The sequence below is a fragment of the Molothrus ater genome, chromosome 3 (genome assembly GCF_012460135.2).
Source record: "Molothrus ater isolate BHLD 08-10-18 breed brown headed cowbird chromosome 3, BPBGC_Mater_1.1, whole genome shotgun sequence".
Classification (NCBI taxonomy): Eukaryota; Metazoa; Chordata; class Aves; order Passeriformes; family Icteridae; genus Molothrus; species Molothrus ater.
In genome coordinates, this window is record NC_050480.2 from 68,049,861 (window position 1) to 68,072,188 (window position 22,328).

A 22,328-nucleotide genomic window follows, 5' to 3' on the forward strand; every position below is an offset into this window, starting at 1 on the left:
CTGCTTTTTGTTTCATGCTGCCGAGGCCTGCTGTGTCCTGCAGAAAGAATGTGTGTATAGAAGCTCATTGAACACTTCTTCAAATTATTGCAATTCATTGGCCTTCAGGAAATAAAAAAGGGAGGAGAACAAAAGCTTTTTTGTTTTTTCTGAACAGATGTTGTATTAATTAGATGCATAATTTAAACATTTGATTGAGAAAACGACTCCTTATGCTTAAATTATCAGAAAATGTCTAGAATTTGCATACAGTGACACTAGAGTTCAATGCAAGTCTTTTAAAAGTCTGAACACATATGCAATTTTTTTACTAAGATTTACATGCATCTCAAGCAAGCTTTAAAAGCTGTTAAAATGCCCAAATTCAGGCTAGGCATAAAACATTCTTTTACTAGGTTTGCTTCATGATACAATCTTTAATGGATAACTGCACACCCTGTTTAAGCCAAAACCCAACCCAGTTCAGAGCTCTGTTTTGCTACAAAACATTTCACATTGTTCAGATTCCATCTTCTACGTGTGTCTACATGTATTCTCTCTTTGTCTTTTGGCTGCAATAAAGAGAGATGGAAAATCGATGGAATTCAGCTGTAGAGATACAAGTAGGTGGAATGAGGGTCTTAATGTGTTTGGTTTGTTTTATTTGATGCACATATCTCTACTCCTAAGAACCTGAGGATGCAACATTTTGGTTTTTCTAAGCATCCAAGTAATCTGAGGCCTTATTTTAAGGGGATATGCTGCAGAGATTTGGAGGGTGGAAGGCTGCTTCAAACTAAGTGCTTAAGGTCCGAACTGTTTCATTTTAAATTGTCTTCTCTGTATGACTGAACACATGACTAAGAGCAGCACTCATTTCTTAACAATAGATTCCAAATTGTGGATCTTTTTCTCATCTTTGGTCTCTTGCAGAGCTTAGCTAATATTGAAGCAGCACCACACAACAAAACACTAGACACATTAATGGTATCTCCATTTACTGATCTACCCAAACAATTACACTGAATATTTTTTCATGTATAGAGGGCTTTTCCTCAGTAAAATGTTTTCTTTCCCTTTACAGATTTCAAGCATGTGTTTATTTTGCATCTGTCTTTCAAGCTATGTCATGTGGTATCCATTACTTAGCATCTGTGTTCATGGCTGTTACTCCTAACTTTGTATGTGGGTTCCCTGGAAATGTGAGTGGTGTTCTTTTCCACAACTCCTCTGCATCAAGTATAGAGGACATCTGGACACTATGGACATCAACAGAAAACTACATTGTAGTCCAGCTGGAAAATGGAGAAATTTGGGAACTTGATCAATGCAGCAGGTCCAAACGAGAAGTCACTTTGGATCTGGCATACGAATACAAAGGCAACAAGTCTGTATTTCCTTGTTCTGATGGATTTCTCTATGATGATACAAAGTGGAAGAGCACTGTTGTTACACAGTGGGATCTGGTCTGTGACCGCGAATGGCTTGCAAAATTAATCCAGCCTACATTCATGCTTGGAGTCTTGATTGGAGCAGTGATTTTTGGTGACATTGCTGACAGGTAAAGTGCCATCCTCTGAAAATTGTAGCTTCAGACTACAGTAACTTTATGTGTATCTACCTGTTTTTGTTGTTTCTATTCATTGTATATTCATAACTACATATGCAACATCCAGGAGGTTTGGATATTGCTTTGTTCACAGATCTGTTTAACTTGGTTTCTTTTTCCTATAACAAGTCCTAATTTTAAAATATATTCTCAAATAATTGATTTTTAGAACTTTTTCATACTTTCTCATCCATTGTTCTAGACCTTGATCTTGATCCCTGAAACTGCCCTGTGCAGCTAGTATTTGTCTTTATATTTTTATTTATTTGTTTGTTTGGTTATTTATTTTGACAGGAATAGCAATAGCTCATTGTAATAGCAATGGTAAAACCTGGGAGTACATTTTCACCTCATTTTTCATGAGAAGAGGTTCTTCATGGAAATGCTTTTTTTTTTTTTTTTTTTTTTTTTGTAGTATGACAAACAGCTGAAGGGCTAGTAGAAGATTAAATATCATGTATTTGAAAATCACTTTTCCTAACCTCTGTCATGAATACAGCTCAATGGAGCTGATGCAAAGGCTATGAGGGTTTAATCAAGCCCCACTTCATAAAATAAGCACCCAGATACCATCTTTCCTTGCTGAGTTGTAGGTTTTTCCTGAAAAATTAGCTTAAACTTTAGTCTCTTGAAAGCTTGTGAACATAAGAGGAAAAATGGGTGTGGATGAGCTGGGCTGTAGCTTCACTCATTTACCAGCATGAACAAAGTTCTGTTTGAGCACGAGGAGCATCAGTCCTGGAGGGACTCGACCCGAGCAGTCTCTTGCTCACAGTTCCAAGGCCCATTCCTGTCCAACAGTTCTTCCCTGGGTGCTATCTCAGCCCGTGCACTGAAATCCAGCATCAGAGCTGGACTCAGAAGCAACAGTGTACACATCTGTGGCCTCCTGCCTCAGCTGGTTTCCTCTCTCAACACGAACAGGCATATTCCTGCCTCAGAGAGCACCCAGCCACGCCTGTCTGTCCATATGAGAATCAAATATTCAAGTTATGTTGAGCTTAGCTTTGTCTTGGGCACTTATTGTACCTGTGCTTTGCTTTGAAGGCTGGTTTAGAGTTATGTCTTTCTATAAGGAGCTTGTTGCCTGACAGTTCTGCTGGGTGGAGAGTGATGTTTCGTCCCACATCTAAGACTGTAAGGAGATCAGAAGTGTTGTTTTCTGATTTTCCTTCATTAGCACAGCACTACAGTGTGACAGTCACAACATGGGAATGCAAAAACAATGATGAACTTTTTAATTTGGCTTTTAGAACACATGGAATCAATCTGGTTCCCAATCCCAGGCTTTGTAAAATTGTATTTAATAGAAACCAGAATATAATACTAACATCTGTTTTGAGTCCCTTTAAATAAGTCATAACTTTATTAATTAATACTTGGACGTGATTTATAAGGTTAGGATTGTATTGTTCTCATTTCCATTAATTCAACCCATGGACAACCAGTTAAGATAATACACACATTCTGAGTTGCAGATTTACAGCTGCAGAATTTACAGCTGCAAGTTATTATTTTCTGACACATCCTGGCTCATGGGAAATAAGCTCATGTATCCCTCCTATTACCAATTAACAGATTTCCCAATAGAAGAGCTCTGATATTTAAGACTTACTGGGATCTTTCCTGGTGGGGATTAAAGACCAAATCATGATTTCAGGTCAAGGCTGGGAAAAAACAGGAGGAATTTTACTGGAGTACGAAACACATAAAAAAAAAACCCAGTCCAAAACTCCTCAAACTGTCTAAAAGTAATATCCCCATTTGTAAAAAGCTGTTTGCAATGGAAGAGGTAATAAGAGACCAAGGAATTATTATCGGGGAAGAAAAATAATTCTATGCAGTTTGTGTTACAGAGCATTTGTAGATAGAATGTAGTGAATTCCCAATGGAGTCTTATCTACTGCTGCAGCTAGTGTTTGACATGATTTTTTTGCCATTAGTTTACTTTCTTCCTAGATTTCTGTGTTTTTACATGCATGCATATGTGCTGTCAGGAATCAGAAAATTATGGGGAGCTGTGTGATTGTCATTTATTAGAGAATTCAATTTTAAAGAACTGGACAAAGGTAGGTTACAGAAACCTTTCATTACTATCAAAATTGGTTGTTACTATGACAAAAGATGGCATGGTATCCCAGCCAACTTTTGTCAGAAATTATTAACACAATGCTACTTAATATAAAATAGCTGAAAAACTGATTTATGTCCTCATAAATAGGAGTAAAATTACCAATCAGTTACGTACAAGTTAAAACTGGAGGTGCACATATGTAATGCTCACTTATCATTGCTTTCAGCCAAGAATTGTAGAATGGAAGTTCCATTCATCCTTTTTCTTAGAAGCTGAAATTGCTGACAAATTAAGAGAGGTATCTAAACCAGAATTTCTTTGGTGAGTTAGTAACTTCCATCTAGGCTCTCTGGAGCTGCAGGTGTATTTTAATAGAATGTTTGTGGCTATTGATGATTTTATTACTGCTGTGATTTGCAGACTGGGAAGACAGCGTGTTATATGGTTCACAAGTGCTGGTCAGTTTGTATTTGGCATCGCGGTGGCCTTCACCTTTGACTACTACAGTTTTGTGATTGTGCGCTTTCTCCTCGCTATGGTAAGAAAGGACGTTCACCCTTGGCCCTTCTCTGTGCCATTTCTTACCCCTTCTCAGGAAAACCTCCCTTTTGTTATTATTTCCTCTCCAACTTCATTATTCTAAAGCCCCGTCTGTTGCACTTATTTCAGCAGAGCAGGGAGAGTCTGAATGTTCTTGGACCACAGCAGTTTTCCTCTTTGAATTAATAGAAAGCGTCTGTATGAAGCAGTGTTTGGTACTTCCTCCATCCCAACCTCTGCTGGACTGGTAATTAAATACCAAGTGTGAGCAGCAAACTCTGGATTCTGCATTGCAGCTGCTGTTGCATTTCTCCTTATTGTTAGAAATGGAATATATTTTTTTCTTAAACTAGCAAATCTATAATAAGTATTATTTTTATCTCTACCATTTTGAGTGATGGAGGAGAGATGCACATTTTCTCTTCCTTGCATCTCTTTGGTCTTTTAAGCTGTATCTGGAATACTAAATACATAGGCAGATATGTTTAACACCTAGATGTTTTAAAGGTACTTAGTACTGGATGTACTTAAAGGTATTTCAGTATATGTGTTTATGCAGACCCACACACACAATTTTGTGTGTGTGTGTTATACATCCAATATCTGATACATATTCAATATTTATACATAATAACCAATTTTTAATAACTATTTTACAGCCCAAAGTACATTCTTGAGATTTTCACTACACAATGCATAAAGAAATTAGAATGCTATCACAAAAACAAATCATCTAACTTATTGAACATGGGTTAGATATTTAAAAATATTCCCATAATTTATTTTGTTCTGCTGACAGTGCATTAGTCAAGAAAGGACCTTGTACCTGGAGCTCCCTTTGCCTGAATTTCCTAGCAGGAAAAACTGTATCATGTCAGCCTTAAACAGTGAGATCTACAGAAGTCCCTCTGCTGACTCCCTTGGCTGTTGATGCCAGGTCCTGTGGTAGTTTAGAAAAGCAAAAGGCTCTGTCCAGGCTGATGCTGTTTTATCTGGCCACTGGGACTGATTTGCAAGGTGCAGTCCTAAACTCTAGCCCCATGCCACTGCAGTCAGTGCAGCTTTCCTATCAGTGGGTTCAGAATTGGAGACTATTAACTGGAATTTTGTTAATGGGAAAATCAATTAATCAAAACAATATACTGAAATATTTTCTATTCTGTATTGTCTAGCTGTGTTTTGCAATGTTTTAAGATACCAGGAATTTGATGTTGAGATATTTGAGAAATTGAAATACATATATATATATTCAATGAAGAAATACTATCATGCAGAACATGCCAGTAATTGCATTCACTTGATGCCATATGAGAACCTGTAATTGTGTATATATATGAGATTCTCTTCCAATATTGCAAAAAATTTGATTTAATGAGATATTTTACAAAGGTGTGGAAGGTAATTGTTCGTAAATGTGCAGTTTTCTGACATGCAGGGTATTAATGTTCTGCTTAAAAGCCAAGATCAAGATTTTCAAAAGTGACAACTACTTCAGGGAACCTCTCTTTCCCAAGCATCCAGTTTGTGATGTCATTAAGGGACCTGATTTTTGGAGGAGAAGGGCTTAATGACATCAGCAAATTAAGTTTCTTCACAGGTGTCTCTGGCTGGCTGTCCCTCACTGCAGAGAAACATCCTAATTCACGTCACATTTTTAGTATCCACACAGTCGGAAGGTTTGAGTGCATTTTTTCTCCAGCTGACTCATTTTCATGGTTGCCTTTTTTTCTGTCAGTGTGAGACAGGCCAGCGCGGTGACAATTTAGCATACACAGATGTAGAACGTTGTTAGCTCTTTGGTTTTTTTTACTGCTGGTGCACAGGGAGAGGAGAAACAAACCTCACTCTGTTTTTTGTTTTTTTTTTTTTCTTTTCTTTTCTCTCTCCCATCCTCCCAGGTTTCAAGTGGCTATCTGGTTGTGGCTTTTGTTTATGTGACTGAATTTGTTGGCATTAAAGCACGAACCTGGGCTTCTATGCATGTCCATGCTTTTTTTGCTATGGGAATTATGATTGTGGCACTCGTGGGATTTTTGGTTCGGACCTGGTGGGTCTATCAGATATTTCTATCCATAGCAACTCTTCCCTTTGTCTTGTGCTGCTGGATGCTCCCAGAAACACCTTTTTGGCTGCTGTCAGAGGAAAGATATGAAGATGCACAGAAAGTGATTGATACAATGGCAAGATGGAATAAAGTCAGCACTCCCTGCAAAGTTTCTGAACTGTGCTCAGTGCAACAAGATGATCAGCCTGTGGCAGAATGGGTGATGATGATACATCCTCAGCAAAGAAGCACAACATCTTAGACCTGTTTTGTAACTGGCAAATTGCAAGAAGGACCATCACAGTCTGGCTGATCTGGTTCACTGGGAGCTTGGGGTACTACGTCTTCTCCCTCAGTTCTGTCAGTCTAGGAGGCAATGAATATTTAAATCTCTTTCTCATAGGTAAATATTCTTGTACCTTATTCTGTTAATGACAGAACTGGAACAAACATTTAAAAATGTCTATAGATTTGACAGCCAATTTTTTACTTTGTTCATTCAATTGTGAACCTTTTTTGAAAAGTTTCTTGCTAACTTTTCGTAAAATTGACTAACACAGTATCATTCCAAATTTCACAGTATCTGAGAAAAAAAAATAGAATTTGTTGGTGCACAGAATTCTTCTCTGTCTGTCTTTCTGATTGTAAAATCATATTCTGGCTTGTCTTCTCTTTGCCTTGGAAGTTTATAGCAGATCCGCACAAACACCAGGGGAAGCAGACAAGCAATACAGAATTCACACAGCTCTGTTAAAGGCACAAACTAGGAAAATGGGAGAAAAAATATTCCTTTTATCACTTACAGTCATGATATATTGAGTTTGTCTGTGTAGAAAACATAGTCATAATTGTCAGAAGGAAGAGTAATTTCCATTTTCTCAGAAGTGTATTTTTAATTAAGTGGTAATACTCTTTTAATTTTATCATTCTGTAATCTGGCTGTAATCTTTCTCTGGCATGTAAGTTGTTTATAAAGGCAGCTCAAGTGCATTCAAGGCCTGATCCAAAATTTGTTAACATCAGTAAAAATATTCCACTGACTTCAGAAGACTCTAGATCAGACTTGCAGCTCTGAGCCAGTGAAGAATTAAATCATGTGCTTTGCTTTGTGCAGCTGAGTACTCTCAGTGAAGTGAATGTGACTGATGGTGTACACAGGCTCACAGAAGGACTGGGGCTCTCATTATTCCAGTTTGTTTTATCCTGTATTACAGTGTATTGTTAGACTGATGTGTTGAAGAATGGATGCTGGTATTGCACAGATAACTAAACTGCTATTGTGGAGTTCACTGTACCCACCTCTTCTAAAAATATTTTAGCAGACTAGCAGACACTGAATAATTACAACCTGCTTTTTCCAACACAACCCCAAAATACTGTTTCCTGATATTACAGGTGTGTTGACATGCTATATGTACGTAATAAAGGAATCCAGGCTGTTCAGGGCTGCATCTTATGTTCTTCCTTGTTTTTCTATTGGACATAGTAGCATTCTTCCTGAGCAAATTGGCTTAAAACGTGTCCAAACTGGCTTTGGCTCAGTATTATTTGTCTACAGGCAAATCATGTTTACACAGTGCAGACAGGTCTATCCAAATGCCAGGACCTTTAGAGCAGCAGCAGTTTTTCTCTGGAAAGGAACATTAGGACAGGATGATCTGTATTAAGAGTGAGATGCTGTAAGCCCTCTTTTTTTATGGAGAAGGGAGAAAGCTGGAACTGCACTCTGTATTAGTGAGGCTTACTCAGAAAACTGGATGTGGACAGACCTTTCTTGCCTTTTACTTTGAGATGATTTTGAACTGATTCTGGAGGAGGCACCTGTGGCTACCATTCCCTGTCCAGGTGGAAGCTGGCAAATCCTGAGAGTTGTGTCTGAGTGACACTAGCAATATTCCCTGTGGGCACACTTGAGCTGTTAATGTGAAAATACCTGAAGGAGAAGAGCAGCAAATGTGGAGCTTTCAGACAGAAGTGTCAGTGTCATAGAAACAGAACTGTGGCCTTGGTCTTTTCTGTAATTTTCCACCCCAAAGAGAACTGGAGCTGCTCTGTGCTGTGAAACCTGTTTCCCTTGTCCTTCTCCACTCCCACTTCCGTATTTTAGGCTGTTCTCTGCCTTCTGTCACACTTTCTGTAACCAAATGAACTAGCCCGACACACTGGTTGTCTTTAGATTTTACTTGTTTACTAGCCCCTGGATCAGATAAATTCCCCCATAAAGAGGAAGTTACAGTTATGAGATGAATATGTGCAATCATGACTTAAACTGAGATAATTTCATACTGACAGGTGCTGTGGAGTTGCCTTGCTATATCATTGCTTGCCTTGCGATGGACAAACTGGGAAGGAGAAACACACTCATTCCGTTCCTTATTTTAAGTGCACTGATCTGTGTTTTAATTATGTTCATACCTCAGGTTAGTCACATATGCTTGGAAGTGTTCCTATAGCAGAAATTGATTTTAAAGGCTCTTAAGTCAGTAGATGCAGCTGCTCTTTCTAAATCATAGAATAGTTAATTAAGGGCTGGTTTTAAGTTGCAGCTGCCAGTCTAAGATAGATTCTGTATTTTCAGTACAAGTTTCAATGTCATTGCTGGAGTCACACATAAAATGCTCCCAGCGATTCAGTGAACCAGGACTGGTAAAAAGTGATGTGGAAGCTAGTAACTTATTGAGCAATTTTTAAAAAGCAAGCAATGAGTATTGCTTATTGTTTAAAGAAGGGTCACAACTTCTGAAGAATGTAAATTATGTTTGGAAGGGTGTAATTTTCTGGTGATATATTTATTTGTGCTCTCTTTCAATAGGATTTCAATACATTAATTATCTTAGCAAACATGGCTGGAAAATTTTCCATAGGTGTGGCATTTGGCCTTATATATCTCTACACAGCAGAACTGTACCCAACAATAGTAAGGTAAGAACTTTTGCCAGTTAGGTATCTTTCATTAATTAATTATTTTTCATTCATTAATTTGTTTTTCTACACAAGATCCAGCAGCTCTTGGCATCAGTGGTGGTGATCTGAAAGACTTGGGATGGGATGACTTCCTCAGCTGCCCTCAGAGCTGTCTGGACTTTGGCTGTACCATAGTTTTTTATTTATTTTGCATTCCATGTGCATTGATAGGTTCCACTGGGGAACTAGAAGAATACTCAATACTTTCTTAAACTTGTTTTATGCCTTTCTTATAAGTCCTGGTTATTAATCCCATTATCTGTGCTGAATGATAATTATATTTTTAATCTTAATTACAGAAGCAGCTGAATTTCACCACAATATAAATTTACATTGGCATGGCAACAGCTTCTTAGGATAATTGCTTAAAGACACAAATCTTACTGATGTTTTAAGTGTCTGTGCATTTCTAATTGTTTCCTTTAACTGCCAGATTCTTACTCAAATTCTTTTCTGTGTAGATCACTTGCTGTTGGAAGTGGAAGCATGATGTGCCGTGTAGGAAGTGTGGTTGCTCCTTTCTGTGTATATCTGAGAAGTATCTGGATTTTCATGCCACTTGTAGGTATTTATTTCAATGGCGAATATTTTTTGAAAAGCGTATGTGTCACTTTTTTCCTCTTTAGTATCTTACTACTAAGTATGTTTTTCACGTGACAAAGGAAGCAAAAGCTGAACATTTATTTCAAAAAGAAAATTGAGTAAACCATTCTAGTTTGAAATTTTCAAGTCCCAAATTCTAGTAGCCTCATATTGTTAAAAATATGCTGCTAAAGCAAAAGAGAGACTTTGAATCACTGAAATATTCAGAAAAGGTTTTATAATAGAAGACAGAAAAATATTTATGCTCTGAATCCTAGCATAAAATTGATAAAAATATTCTGCACTTACCAGGTAACATTTAGGAAGTGTTGTAGTCCAGACTTTTTTGCAGGCCCAGCAACTTTTGACCATGCTCCTGATTTAGTTTCACTTTTTTTCAAAGGCATAATTCTTCCATTCCTGAAGTAACCACAGGTAGCTGGATTTTCTTACATCATGCCTTAACATTTTCCATGGCTTCTTTGGGATGTTGCATCTTTGGAACAGCCTCCCAAAAGATCAGGAAGGTGTTGTGCTTACTATATTTGTTCTCCACACCTGTCCCAAAGTTCCTGTTCTGTGTTTTTCACCAGAACTGAACAAAACAATTCATGAGATAGAAAAAGATAAAGAAATGGTTACCATTAGGTTTTGTCTTTTACCACCAGTTGCCCCAGAAAAGAGAGGTAGGACCATTCCTTTGTGTACTTTGGGCATTATGTAGTAGATCCACTACTACAAAATATTTTATGTGTTCCCTACTCACATATGAATCACATTTCTTCATTGCATTTCTGTTACAAAGCATTTGGTGCTTAGAAATCCTGCAGCAATTCAATCCATTTTTTCTTCTGAAGCATAAATTATGCTTATATATGTAAAACCAGATGGAATTCCAAATTTTGCATTAAATTTTTAAGTAAAGAAATGTTTATTAACGATTTAAAATAGTTTCAATTCTTTCAAAAACCCCTTAGAATTCACTGTGACTAGGGCACTGCTGTTATATGCAGATTATACATGTCAGAAAGTGAAAGTGTAATGGGATGTGTCTTTAACCTGGCATCTTAGTCAAATTTTATCCACCATATTGGAGTTTCCTAAACAAGGGCATTGTGTCTCTTTGATTTGGCAACTAAAAAATCTTTAATTATAGATTGTTGCAGAGAATTCTTGTGAGCTCATTTCATTACTTAAATTAATTACTTTTGGTTGTTTTCGATGAAAACTGAGAGGATGAAGGAGACCACAAATGAATTTATTTCTTCAAGTTCCTAAAATGTTTTCTTTCTTAGCAATGTCTCCACCAATATATGATCCCAGAAAAGACAAAGAAACATTTGCACAGCAGAGTGGTCATGGGAGAACATTTATTTTTTCCTCTTGTCAGCATTTTGCCTTTACTGTCTAAAATAAGATTTATCTGTGCAGAAGTGCTGCAGTTAAACCACAGATGGGGGAGTGCTCAAATGTTTTGGAGAGCAGTGCAAATGGCAGTATAAACACAGGAATTATTTCAGCTATGAATAACTCTCAGGGTACACAAGTTATCCAGAGTTTTTGTAAAGTTGAGAAGTAGTTCACAGTGAAAATGTTTCCATTATTAGCTCCTGTTATAGAGCATTTGTCAATTTATTAAATAGGCTTGTCTTGAGTTGGAGCATAGCGTGCCAAGTCTCAGGTCAAGTAAGTGTTTTGGAATGGAAGTGAAATCAAATGGATTACATTTGTAAGTAAACTGATACACATCACGCTGATCTATTGCAAACACCACACACTGTTGAACAGTTACTACTGCTGTTGGTTTGGCACTCTGCCTCATGCACAGTTATGCCACCTGGGAGTACTGCAAGCATCTTGGGTGGCTATAAATCTTCGATAAGTCTATAAATTGAATAACTTGCCAAGTATGTTTTTCATGTGACAACTTTATAGAAAACGTGCAGTAAAACAACTGCTCCTTATATAACCTATTTCTGTTTCTCAGCTGTTAAAGAGTTATGTTGCAATAGCTCTTTAACAGGGTTGATTTTTCTCTCAGAAAAAACATAAATTAGAAATTTAAAAAGCCCACAGTGGTGTTAATAAATGAGGGTTTGATTACAAACCCTCACTCAAATACTATTGGTTTTTCATGTTGAAATATAACCTTTTTTGTTGAAGTAGGAATTTTGTCAATAAGATCACGTTTTAGATTGATTTAGAGCCATCAGATGTAAATATAATTATAAATGTAAATATAAATATACCTATAAATATAAAAAGCACACTTAATAATAATTTGTTTTCAGAAGTAAAGGTATTATTTTGTAGGGATATATAATTAGAATTATCTTTTGTTCTGGAGTATATATATCAAGTCCCAGTCTTAGACCACTGCAGAATTATAAATGTTGCTGCAGAAAAGGAAGAGGACATAAGAAAAATTATGGTAAATATTTTCTGAAGATTTCTATGGTATCTGTTAGAAGCTGTTGGTTGTACTGAAGTGTTTGGAACACTCTAAGAGTTTGAGTAAGCAAAAATTCAGATTTCAAATTAACACCCTGAAAACACAATGCATTTAACCATGTATGCCTGTCAAATTAACTTCAACATACTTAAATACTACAATAACACAAATACACTTTTTTTGTACACATAAGCATTTGACAATATCAAGGGAACATTTTCTGATACTGAATTGTGTATTTAAAATAGTAAATACGTACATACAAAATGCATGCATTTGTAGTGAGGGTTAAATTATGTCAGATGCCTTATGAAGAAATGTGCCAAGACTGCAGAAGAGTTGCTTTTACTAAATGTGAGTCCCTTCATTGATAACTGTGGCTACTGCCCTTGAAAAGGTAGATGTCCTTGAATTAATACACTGTGACTTGATTGTTTCATACTCTGTCTGTTGTAGGAAATACTGGAAAAGGGTTTAAGGGTCAGGGAGAAGGGAAATGTACTGAATTACTCAGCATGCAGCAGCTTTCACATAAGAGGGAAAAAAAAAGGAAACTAACATGGGATGAAATAGAGTTATGAGAGCTGAGATGAAAAGGCAAGATGGTGGTGTGTACACTTACAGAATAGTGAGAGTTCTCAGGGGAATGAGAGGTAGGTTCATGAGGAGGGAAAACATGAGAAGAATGCCAAGTGTCTAAAAAGAATAATGAAAAAAGACACACATATTCAAAGCACATAGTGTTACTTTAAGCTTGTTCTTTTGAGTACCACTAGTGACCCAGTTCTCATACACTCCAAATTTATGGGTGTCCCTAAGATTCAATATCCTTTACAGATTCCAATATCCTCAGTTATAAACTTCTGACAGACTAAAGGGTGTACATAAAAGAGGATGTTATGGAATAGCTGCCATGTGTCAATTTATCCTGTCTTTCCATGGCAGAAAATCATGTCTGAATAATAGAGAAGAAATTTGACACTCAGAGATGAGATTTTAATATTTTGGAATATATTTTTAAGTATCATCCCTGCCACATACATGTCTAAAAGGATCTCGTTCAGTTTGTGCCATTTCCTCTAGTCCTATTACTGCTAGTATTTTTTTTTAAACTTTCATGGTAAGACCATGACTTTTATTTTCACTGTAGTTTGTAGTATTTAACAGTTTGGGGTTTTTTTTTAATTTTGGTTTGTATTTTTTTTTATCTGGCTCTATATTTATTGCAAAGCAAAAGGGAGGGTAAGCAACAGTGCATTTACTTCCTAAAAGAATACACAAAACAAATTCCTCTTTTTTTTTTGGAAGGAAAGAGAAGCAAAACCAGCATAGTGCGTGGGCAGGCAAATAACAAGGTTACTGTAGGGAATTCTGATTTTAAAGCACCTTTCTGACTTAAAATCTGGCTTAGCTGCAGATGGTAGCTGGGCAGCTCTTGTCTCAAGCTCTGTATGAGATGTAGGCACAGTGATTCCAAATGTTCTCTCTCACCCTTGGAAAGAATGCATTAAGCAAAGGACAGACTTCAGAACCAGCACAGGGCAAGATAAGGATAGTACAGCATCAAAGTTCACAGTCACAGAATGGAAAAACACTGAGACCAGGCATGATGTTCTGTGTGAAAGCTTTTCTATCAGGAGAGAATTAGGTCATTTATAACCTGGTATTGGAGGACTGTCAGGGGTTTAATGCTGCTCTGTACTCAGAGAAGCAAAGTGGGAATTGGTGTCATTGAACAAGAAATAGAAATGTCTGTGTGAAGGGAATGTGAATGGAAAGAGTAGATATTCCTGGAACAAGTGAGTGTTTCTCTATTGGCCCCACATTATCCTGATCCTTGCACCACTTATGGTACTGCTGTGGAATTGTGTACACCATGGACAAATCCAAAATGTGATCACAGTGCCAATGAGAGTAGATGCCTGCACTCCTAACAGTTCTTTGAAAGTGAGTGTAGCAAAGTATTCCTGTTGAGAGCTAGCAGATGCTGAAGAGCTCTCCTGAGCACAGATGTGTACTTCTGTGGCTCTGGGCCAAAAAGCCGTATTGAGAAATTCCAATCTGGCTGTGTAGAGAAGGAACAAGCACACAGGTACAGGTACACAGGAGCTGGAGTGTGCATTGAGATTACAGGTGGCAGGGAAATTGTAGCTCTGTGAACATGCCTGTAAAATAATGTATGCAATCCTAGAATCAGTTCTTAAATACACTCCTGATACTGAAATACTCAATGAAGGTAATATGTGTTGTTTACTCAAATTTACTCAAACAGAATTATTCCTGCTTGCACTGTATTGATCCCTTGTGAACAAAACACTTCACTTGCTCATTCATTAATTCTGCTGCATAATCTTTTCATTTATGCAACAAAAAAGACAGATCTTTTATACAGGCAACATTTAAGACTTATGATCTTTGCTTTACAGTTTCTTGTACTTTATTATAGATTTACTCTCAAGCAAGATCAAAACTATGGTCAGATTGAAAGACTTATTTACCTTTACAGCTACTGTTTATTTCTTCCAGTTGCTTGTTGGAATCATGGCTCTTCTGAGTGGAATCTTAACCATAATGCTTCCAGAAACACTGGGAAAACCATTGACTAATACTTTGGTGGAAGCTACAGAAATGGGAAGAAACAAGAAAAGCTGTTCAGAAAAGACTCCTCCAGCACATAGTGGTGCAGCATCAGAAAAGATAGAGATGTTTGGTCAAGAAAGAGTCAGCACTGACAAATAAAGCAGCAGCAAAATGGCCATTCCCAATTTTAATCACTATATAATTTATATGATCTCTGTATTCAAGAAATGTGACCATTCTGTAACATCTGTGCCTTTTACTTTGTATTCTGTCTTCCCCTTTTCAATAGAGGAATTGTATGAAACCTTTTCAAAGTGTCTGGGTTACTGCAGAAAATTGATAGGATTTCTAGATCCCTTATCAAACTTACCCAGACTTTAAACTGACTTGCTGTGACCAGTTGGAATGATTACTGTAAATGTTGGAACCTACCTGATTACATGTATGTAAAAAAAATAAGCCAATTCTTTGCTTCACATTTTCTGCAGTTAGATTTGTAAACCTACAACAAAGTGCCCTGCCTGGTCTCTTCCTGTTGCGGCTGCCAGTTTACAGGCTTGAGACTTCAGAACACAGGAAACTCTGTTACAATTCAAGAGAGAAGCCTTTTCATTGCATCAGGTCATATCAATAATTTTAAACTAATTTATTCTCTTTTTTTCAAGTTTTCTACTAGAAATGGTGCCATTGCTAACAAAAGGAAAGTATTCTATGGCACGGCTTCTGACTGAAAAAATAATACTAAGTTTGCAAAATGTGCAAATAGTTTGTATATTCATTCTGTTGAATGGCAAATGTATTTTTATTAGGGGTTTAGAAAAAAAATGTTCACTGGATCTACTACTGTTTTAGTTTAGGTAAAACTAAACTTGTCTGATCCCATTTAAAGTCATATTCATTCCAGACCATTATTTCAGTGCACCCTTTCTCACTTATTTCAGCTTAGATCTAGCATCAGATTTTTCATAACTTCTAAGAGCTAGACCAGCAACTTTGCCAAATGCCTCCAGGAAGTTCTTCATAGTCCTCAGTGGAAAAGAATAAATGGCATATGGCTCTTATTCAGGCTCTCTACACAGAAGTGGATTTAGTTATTAATTTTTGGTAGAAACGGTTTCCACTCACCATTTTTCTCATAGATCAGCTGTCTGTAACTAATTTTTTCCTTATTATATCACACAAAACCAGTTAGAAAAATAGAATCTAAAAGATGGTAGCTGGAGGACACTGATCAATAGAAACAGTTTTAGTCAGAGTCAAAACATCCCACTGCTGCTACACCTCATGTGTGCATCAACACTTATTGTTGGTGCAGTGGATCTGCTTTATGACTCTGGACCATAAAAAACTGATAAATAGGAATGCATCATTCTGGCTGCTTCTTTTATGGCTTTCTCCCACCTCCCCTTTTTCAGTCTATCTCTAGAGCTGGGGGTTTCTTCCTTGTCTGAAGATCTGCATCTCCTTTGCTTGACCACCCTTGGTCTGAGGTGAGCAGCACAGGAACATCTGTGTGCTGAGGTTCAGACAGCCCTCTCTTGCCTGGGTTGTGTGAATTCAGTCCTCCCTGGTTTGAAATCAGTGTTTTCCCCTCTTAGGCCCCTATTCTCATGGCATGGTTTCATCAAAACAAGTCTTCCTTCATCTTTGCCATGTACCCACCCCAAAAGATATCTCTAATACTGTAGATATTCTAATTGTAGAAATTAATGGCCACATTTTTCAATTATATCTGCACAGTTTTATTAGTTTCAATGACTTCTGAAACCAGAATAATGGTTTATATCCCCTTATAAAAGATTTATTTCTTCACTGCACTGTCCTAGAATTTGGTCCTGGTATTAGGAGAAAATAATACCTATATGAGGACCAACATGCTTTAAAGCAAGCAAAAATCAGTAAATTTAAGTTTAGGGAGTTTCTCTGAGATAATTACATAGAAAGCAGAAAGGAGTTTCATGCTTCTTTCAATTCTGTGGGTGTTCCAGTGTTTGCAGGGAAAACCTCCAGAAAGACCTGCATAGAATACTGTGGCTTCTATCCAGATATGAGTTCAGCAAAAGCACTTAACCTTCCCCCTGTGAGTAATCCCATCATTATTCTGAGAATGACTTGAATACATACTCTGATGACTGAAGATCAGATTACTCACATGCTGTGGTTTTCTATTTTGCTGAAGAGCAAACCCAGTATTCTTCCACTGCTTTCAGGTCTCCCTCCACTTCCCAGAGCAGAGCAGTTCTCTTTATCTGCAAGATCTACTGCCAAACTCTTCCTGCCCAGCCTTAAATAAGGGTTTAATCATGCTAAAAAAACACCATCATGCAATACACCTAACAAGGAATTACACTGGTACTGTCTTGCCTTACAACCACCCTCCCCACACACAGAGCTCCAAATTCTTTCCTTATTTTGGGGATCTTTCACACTGATACTCCCTCTTTTAATATCTCTATTAAATACTCTATCTTAAAACTCACTACTCATAACTTTTAGGAACGTACAGTCTATTTCTAACAAGGTATTAAAGAATATTTACAATTAAATTTTCTACTTCCTTATGTGCTGAGTAACTGATTTTGGTCTTACCCTGCCAAGAACATCCAAAGCATATTCTGTGTTCCTTTGGCTTGAGGGATTCAGGATTTGGTCATGTGTAATCAGTACACATAAGGTGAAGAAAAGAACAAGGAGGAAGTTAAATACACAATGATACTGATACTGCTTACAACCAAAATTGAATTGAGTCTAGACCACAATGCAGCTTGATGGTTTAACCCCAAAAGCCATTTCCTCCTGTCACTGAAGTCAGTTGGTATTTGGTGTTTAATTCAAATGACCCCTGAATTTCCCTGAACTAATGATGTTACTGTTTTTCCTTGGAAATAAAATGTTTGTTGATTTACAGGTACATCTTTTGTCATTTTATGCATCAATAGCATAGAGATTGCCTTGGGGTATCCTATTCTTTAACCTGAGGAAGAATATTACTTTTAAAAAAAGGAAATAGCATGTATCATCTCTATGTCTCTAGCATTTTTATTTGCTTATTTTTTCCATATGGGCAAAAATATGTTTAACACTAGTCATGCATTATAAATGTAGGAAAATCAGGGTGAGTTGATTTCTTTCTCTTAAATATTCATAGATTTTTTAAATCCTCTTGCAAGAGAACATTGAGTTTGAGAACAAATGCTTCTGTTCCTATGGGGCATATTTTCATTTCAGTGCTCATAAGAAGAATTAATTTTCACAGTTTCTCACTTCAGTTCACAAGTCCTTTTATGTTTGTATTTGTCATCCTTATCTTAGTGCAAATTTTTTTGTGCTCATCAATGTCTCTAGAGTTACACAGTGGTTCTATGAGATAATGAATTAGAGTCCTTATCTGTCTTAATTGCTGGTCACTACTGCATGATGGGCAAATATTTTTGTCTGAAATTTGATATCCAGTTTTATCAGTCTTGCAATTTGTTAAGGACATACCTTTCTGGGTTAAATATAACAATAAGAGCAACTATTGTGAGTTTAATGATAACTGAGGGAAAATAAGTACATGTGTTTGGTATTTCAAATTTGTATTTTTAAGCTATACAAAAAGATATATTTTCTACTTCAACAGCTTCATTCAATTTCTCGGTGCAAAATTCTGTAATTTAACCAACTATGTAGGAAAAAAATGCTATGCAAATCATGTGTGGTTATGATATGCTTTGGGTGGTACCCTGAATGTCTGAACAAGGGGTGAAGCCTCCTGGAAGGCTGAGGGCTTTTGTGTAGTGGCTCTGTGGCAAGACAAATGGCCTGACATCCCAGCTCTGGGATGGAGTAAAGGACTTTTTGGCATTCTTCTGTGTCTTCTACAGGTTTATTTTACCAACCCCTTAGGTGCAGTCACTTAGGAAGCCTCTGTGGCATCGTGCTCAGCAGTGTTCATGGCCTGTGAGTGCCTTTTGGAAAGGCTTAGGAAAAGGTGAGCTCACTTGTGCCATGGGCTCTTGGTCCAAAAAGGCATTTGTGACTGCAGAAAGGAGGCTCTGGATTCATCCTGAGCCCTGTACAAACATCTGAAAAATGCTTGTCTGAGTCCAAGAACAGATTCCTGAGGGAGATATTAGATACACGAACTAAAAAGAAAATAGAGTGTTGACAAAAACTGAGTTTATTCTATCAGGGAAAATTCTAGTCAATGCTGACAATTAGTTACCTGTCACAGGAAGAAAGACTAAAACACATATATGTTCTGATAGCCCCATAATTTTGTACAAGGTTCTGTACTACATGGAATGTGTCTTTTGGTTACATAGGGGAAGTATGTACTCATAGGAAAGTTAGTTTGCCCAGAATTTGTGGACTTAATACAATATTTGAATGGGTTTTTTTAAATGTGTATTTATTATCTGCAATTATGTGCAAGAATAAAGTCAAACACACATTTTTTTCATCTTTACACCTTTACCTGATTAAATGAACTTCTATCACCAACTCTTCATTTGGTTCACACTCCCTTAAAGAGACCTGGCTGGTGTTTTGGCATTCCATGGAGATCCTATGGTTTAGGATGGCAAATATCATGTGTGTGTCTTTTCCCTGTTTGTCTTTGCAGGTATAAAACAAGATTTGGGTAATGTGTTAAGTGGTGACTATGACAAAAGGTGCATTAAAAATGTGACATGTTTTGCATTTCAGTTGCAGGAAAAACATGATTCTTTCTTGCCTTTGTATAAGCTGACTGGAGCAGTAGTCCCTCAGACACATTCAGTAGTGACAAGAATAGCTGCAGATACTGTGGAATGGGTGTGAGTTACCAGAAGAGAGAGTAGGTGACCACAGGAATGACAGAACAATGTACTTGTAAGCACGTGGTGTTCAGTGCATGTGAAGACTAACTATAGCTTCCTCAGGCAGGAACTGGAGTGGGCTGACAGTGCAAGGAAAATAAGAATTGCAGCAATTCATAGCTCTATTGTTATTTGTCCCCTTAGAGTGTCTCAGGAAACTCTTTATTCTTCCCTTAAATCTCTAATTAGTGCAAATGACTCAACTTTCCATGCATATTTTATTAATCTTGTGTTTTCTGATCAAGTTACACTCATTGCTTTGCTTCATCATTTGCGTTTTGAAGGCTTAATGCATTCCTTGCCAGGTGATTTACATTCCTCTCTGAAAGTAACTGGAGTGAATGGTCCAAATAGTTGCTTCTAAAGCTGAGAAACTTGAATCAAGGCTGATAGACTGATTTCAAGAGCACTGAGTTCAATCAAGCTCAGAAAAATCAAGCCTAAGAAGTATACACTTCATATGGGGAAATATCCTTTTTAGTATGACTGGTATACAAAAGTGATTACAGATTCCAGTTTCTGGACAAAACAACACTTTCAAAAAAATTACTAACCTAGACTTATGAATAATCAGAAGTAATGGGGAATATCTCATTTAGTGACAAACCCACTCTTCTGTCCCTGCATTCCTGGCTAACATATAAGCCATGGATACTGCTTGGGTATTTGTTGCAGATAAGTAGGATCCAGCTATGGAATGCTCATAGGCATTCAGTTATTAACATTGCCTCATAATCTTCCACATGGAGATGAACAGACTTGCACAGGAATAAGAACAAACCAGCATCATGAGGTGATTCTTGTAAAGACTGTCTCCACAGCCTCACTGCCAGTGATGAGATTAAAAAGTGGTTTTGACTGAGGTAATCAGGAACATGGCAAAACAACCATCCTAAATGATTGGGCTATCGCTCAGTAAACATTTTCACAAATCTTTTCAATAGGAATGTCATCACTGCTGGGCTCTTCCTCGTGGAGAGAGAATCCCCCCAGAAATAAGTAAATAGCGTGAGACAACAGCAAAATGAGGCACAGTGGAAACTCCTTGCTGAAAGAGTAACTTGCCATGGACACTGATGCTTGACTTGAACTGGTTAAAGAAGTGGCAGATAAATGGTGCATGCCATTCACAAGATCTGAAATTGGTCAGCACTGCTGTGTTCAGAGAAGTAATTTCTGCCCATCATTATGGCTCTGTTCAGGATAGCACACAAAACAAAGGGAGTGCTAAGGTAAAAGGAAACACTTCTTAAGCACTGCTCAAGCTGGGTTGGTATTGTGCTGGGATGCCACTGCCAGTCATGGTTCAGGGAGAGCTCCAAGTACAATCAGGGCTGTGTTTGTTCTGGGCCAGAAGGCTGGCAGTCTCTTCCCAAACAGACAAATCATGACTTGCACTTTACCAAACACAATGTGTTTGTTCACCTTTGCAAAGTGCTTTAGCCCATAGAAGATTCTTTATTAGATTAGGTATCCCAAACCAGCTTGAATTTCCTGCATCTTATTCTCAGGAAAAAGCAGACTGAAAATTCCCTGAAACATTCAGACTTGCACAAACATCTGTCACAGAATGTTTTGATCCAAATCATTCAAATTTGGCAAAGTTCTAAGCAATACGCAATAGAATTTCAGGAGGAGAAGTAGCAGGCAGTTTTTATCTTAGCTGGAACTGCAACCTCTGTTTATATTTGTAGATTTCCATATGTGAAAGGATCCTTTCCAAACCTATTGTAGATACCCTGAAATGACTTAGACCCGTGTTTATTTTACTATACACCAAAAATTTAACTTCTAAACAAGCAAACCTCTGTTCCTCTGCCTTCCCTGTCTTAATCCCCTATTTTCAGAACACTCAGAAAAATCAAGCCATACTATAATTTGGGAGAATTATGCCTTATTCCTGTCACTGTTGAAGGGAAAATCCTTTAAAAAATTATGTATCTCGGAGACCAGTGAAGTGTAATGTATCATGGCTTTAGTTTTCAGAGCACAGCTAGATTGGGAGGCAAGAACAATCCACCGTGTGTGGCGCACGCTGCTGCTGTTCATACAGATACTCTTTGGATAGCTGCTGGTCTGAATTCAAATGGCAACAGAGAAGAGGCACCTGCTTGGAAGATCCTTTGCAAATGCTGTTCGACAGGGCTGGAGGGGAGTGGTCGGCAAACATCGTTCCGCTCAGAGTGTTCAGGGACGAATGCTCAGGCTGTCAAATATTAGCCAAAATATCCTGCCAACGGCTAATGCCCCTGAGGCAATAAACCGGGGTGTACGGCATGCAATTTCATCCTAGAGCTCCTGCAGAGAGGTTTGTTTTTGACAAACTCGTGTTTTTGTGCTGAAAACAGCCCTGCCTGGCTGCGCTCATTGGGGATTTGCGGTCTGGCAGGAGCCCGCTCGTTCCGCACCGACCTGTGGTGCCTGGAGTTCCCCTCCTGGCCGCTCAAGCCATTGCTCCAGCGCTGTGGCAATCCTCAGGCAGCTCCAAAGCACTCAGAACATGACTGCCTGTGAGGGACGGAAAAGGACAACGTATTCCCTGCAGCACAGCGGGTCCCGTTGCGCCACCCCCAGAGGGAATATCAGCGGGGAAAGTTCTGGCAGGTGGCAGAGAGCCCGGCCCTGGCAGAGGCCGCCGGGCGCTCCGGGAGCGCTGCCAGCGC

At 37.9% G+C, this 22,328-nt stretch overlaps 1 protein-coding gene across 1 annotated transcript in view; it reads left to right on the forward strand.

Moving 5' to 3' along the window:
- SLC22A16 (solute carrier family 22 member 16) overlaps positions 1–19,268 on the forward strand; it is a 35,761-nt gene extending 16,493 nt beyond the window's left edge. Inside the window, 8 exon segments of the mRNA XM_036380996.1 lie at positions 1,064–1,540; positions 4,083–4,200; positions 6,101–6,452; positions 6,455–6,649; positions 8,539–8,666; positions 9,059–9,168; positions 9,672–9,771; positions 14,771–19,268. Of these exon segments, the coding sequence (XP_036236889.1) occupies positions 1,064–1,540; positions 4,083–4,200; positions 6,101–6,452; positions 6,455–6,649; positions 8,539–8,666; positions 9,059–9,168; positions 9,672–9,771; positions 14,771–14,983 (1,693 nt within the window). The 3' untranslated portion in view covers positions 14,984–19,268.
- The last annotated feature ends 3,060 nt before the right edge of the window (positions 19,269–22,328 follow it).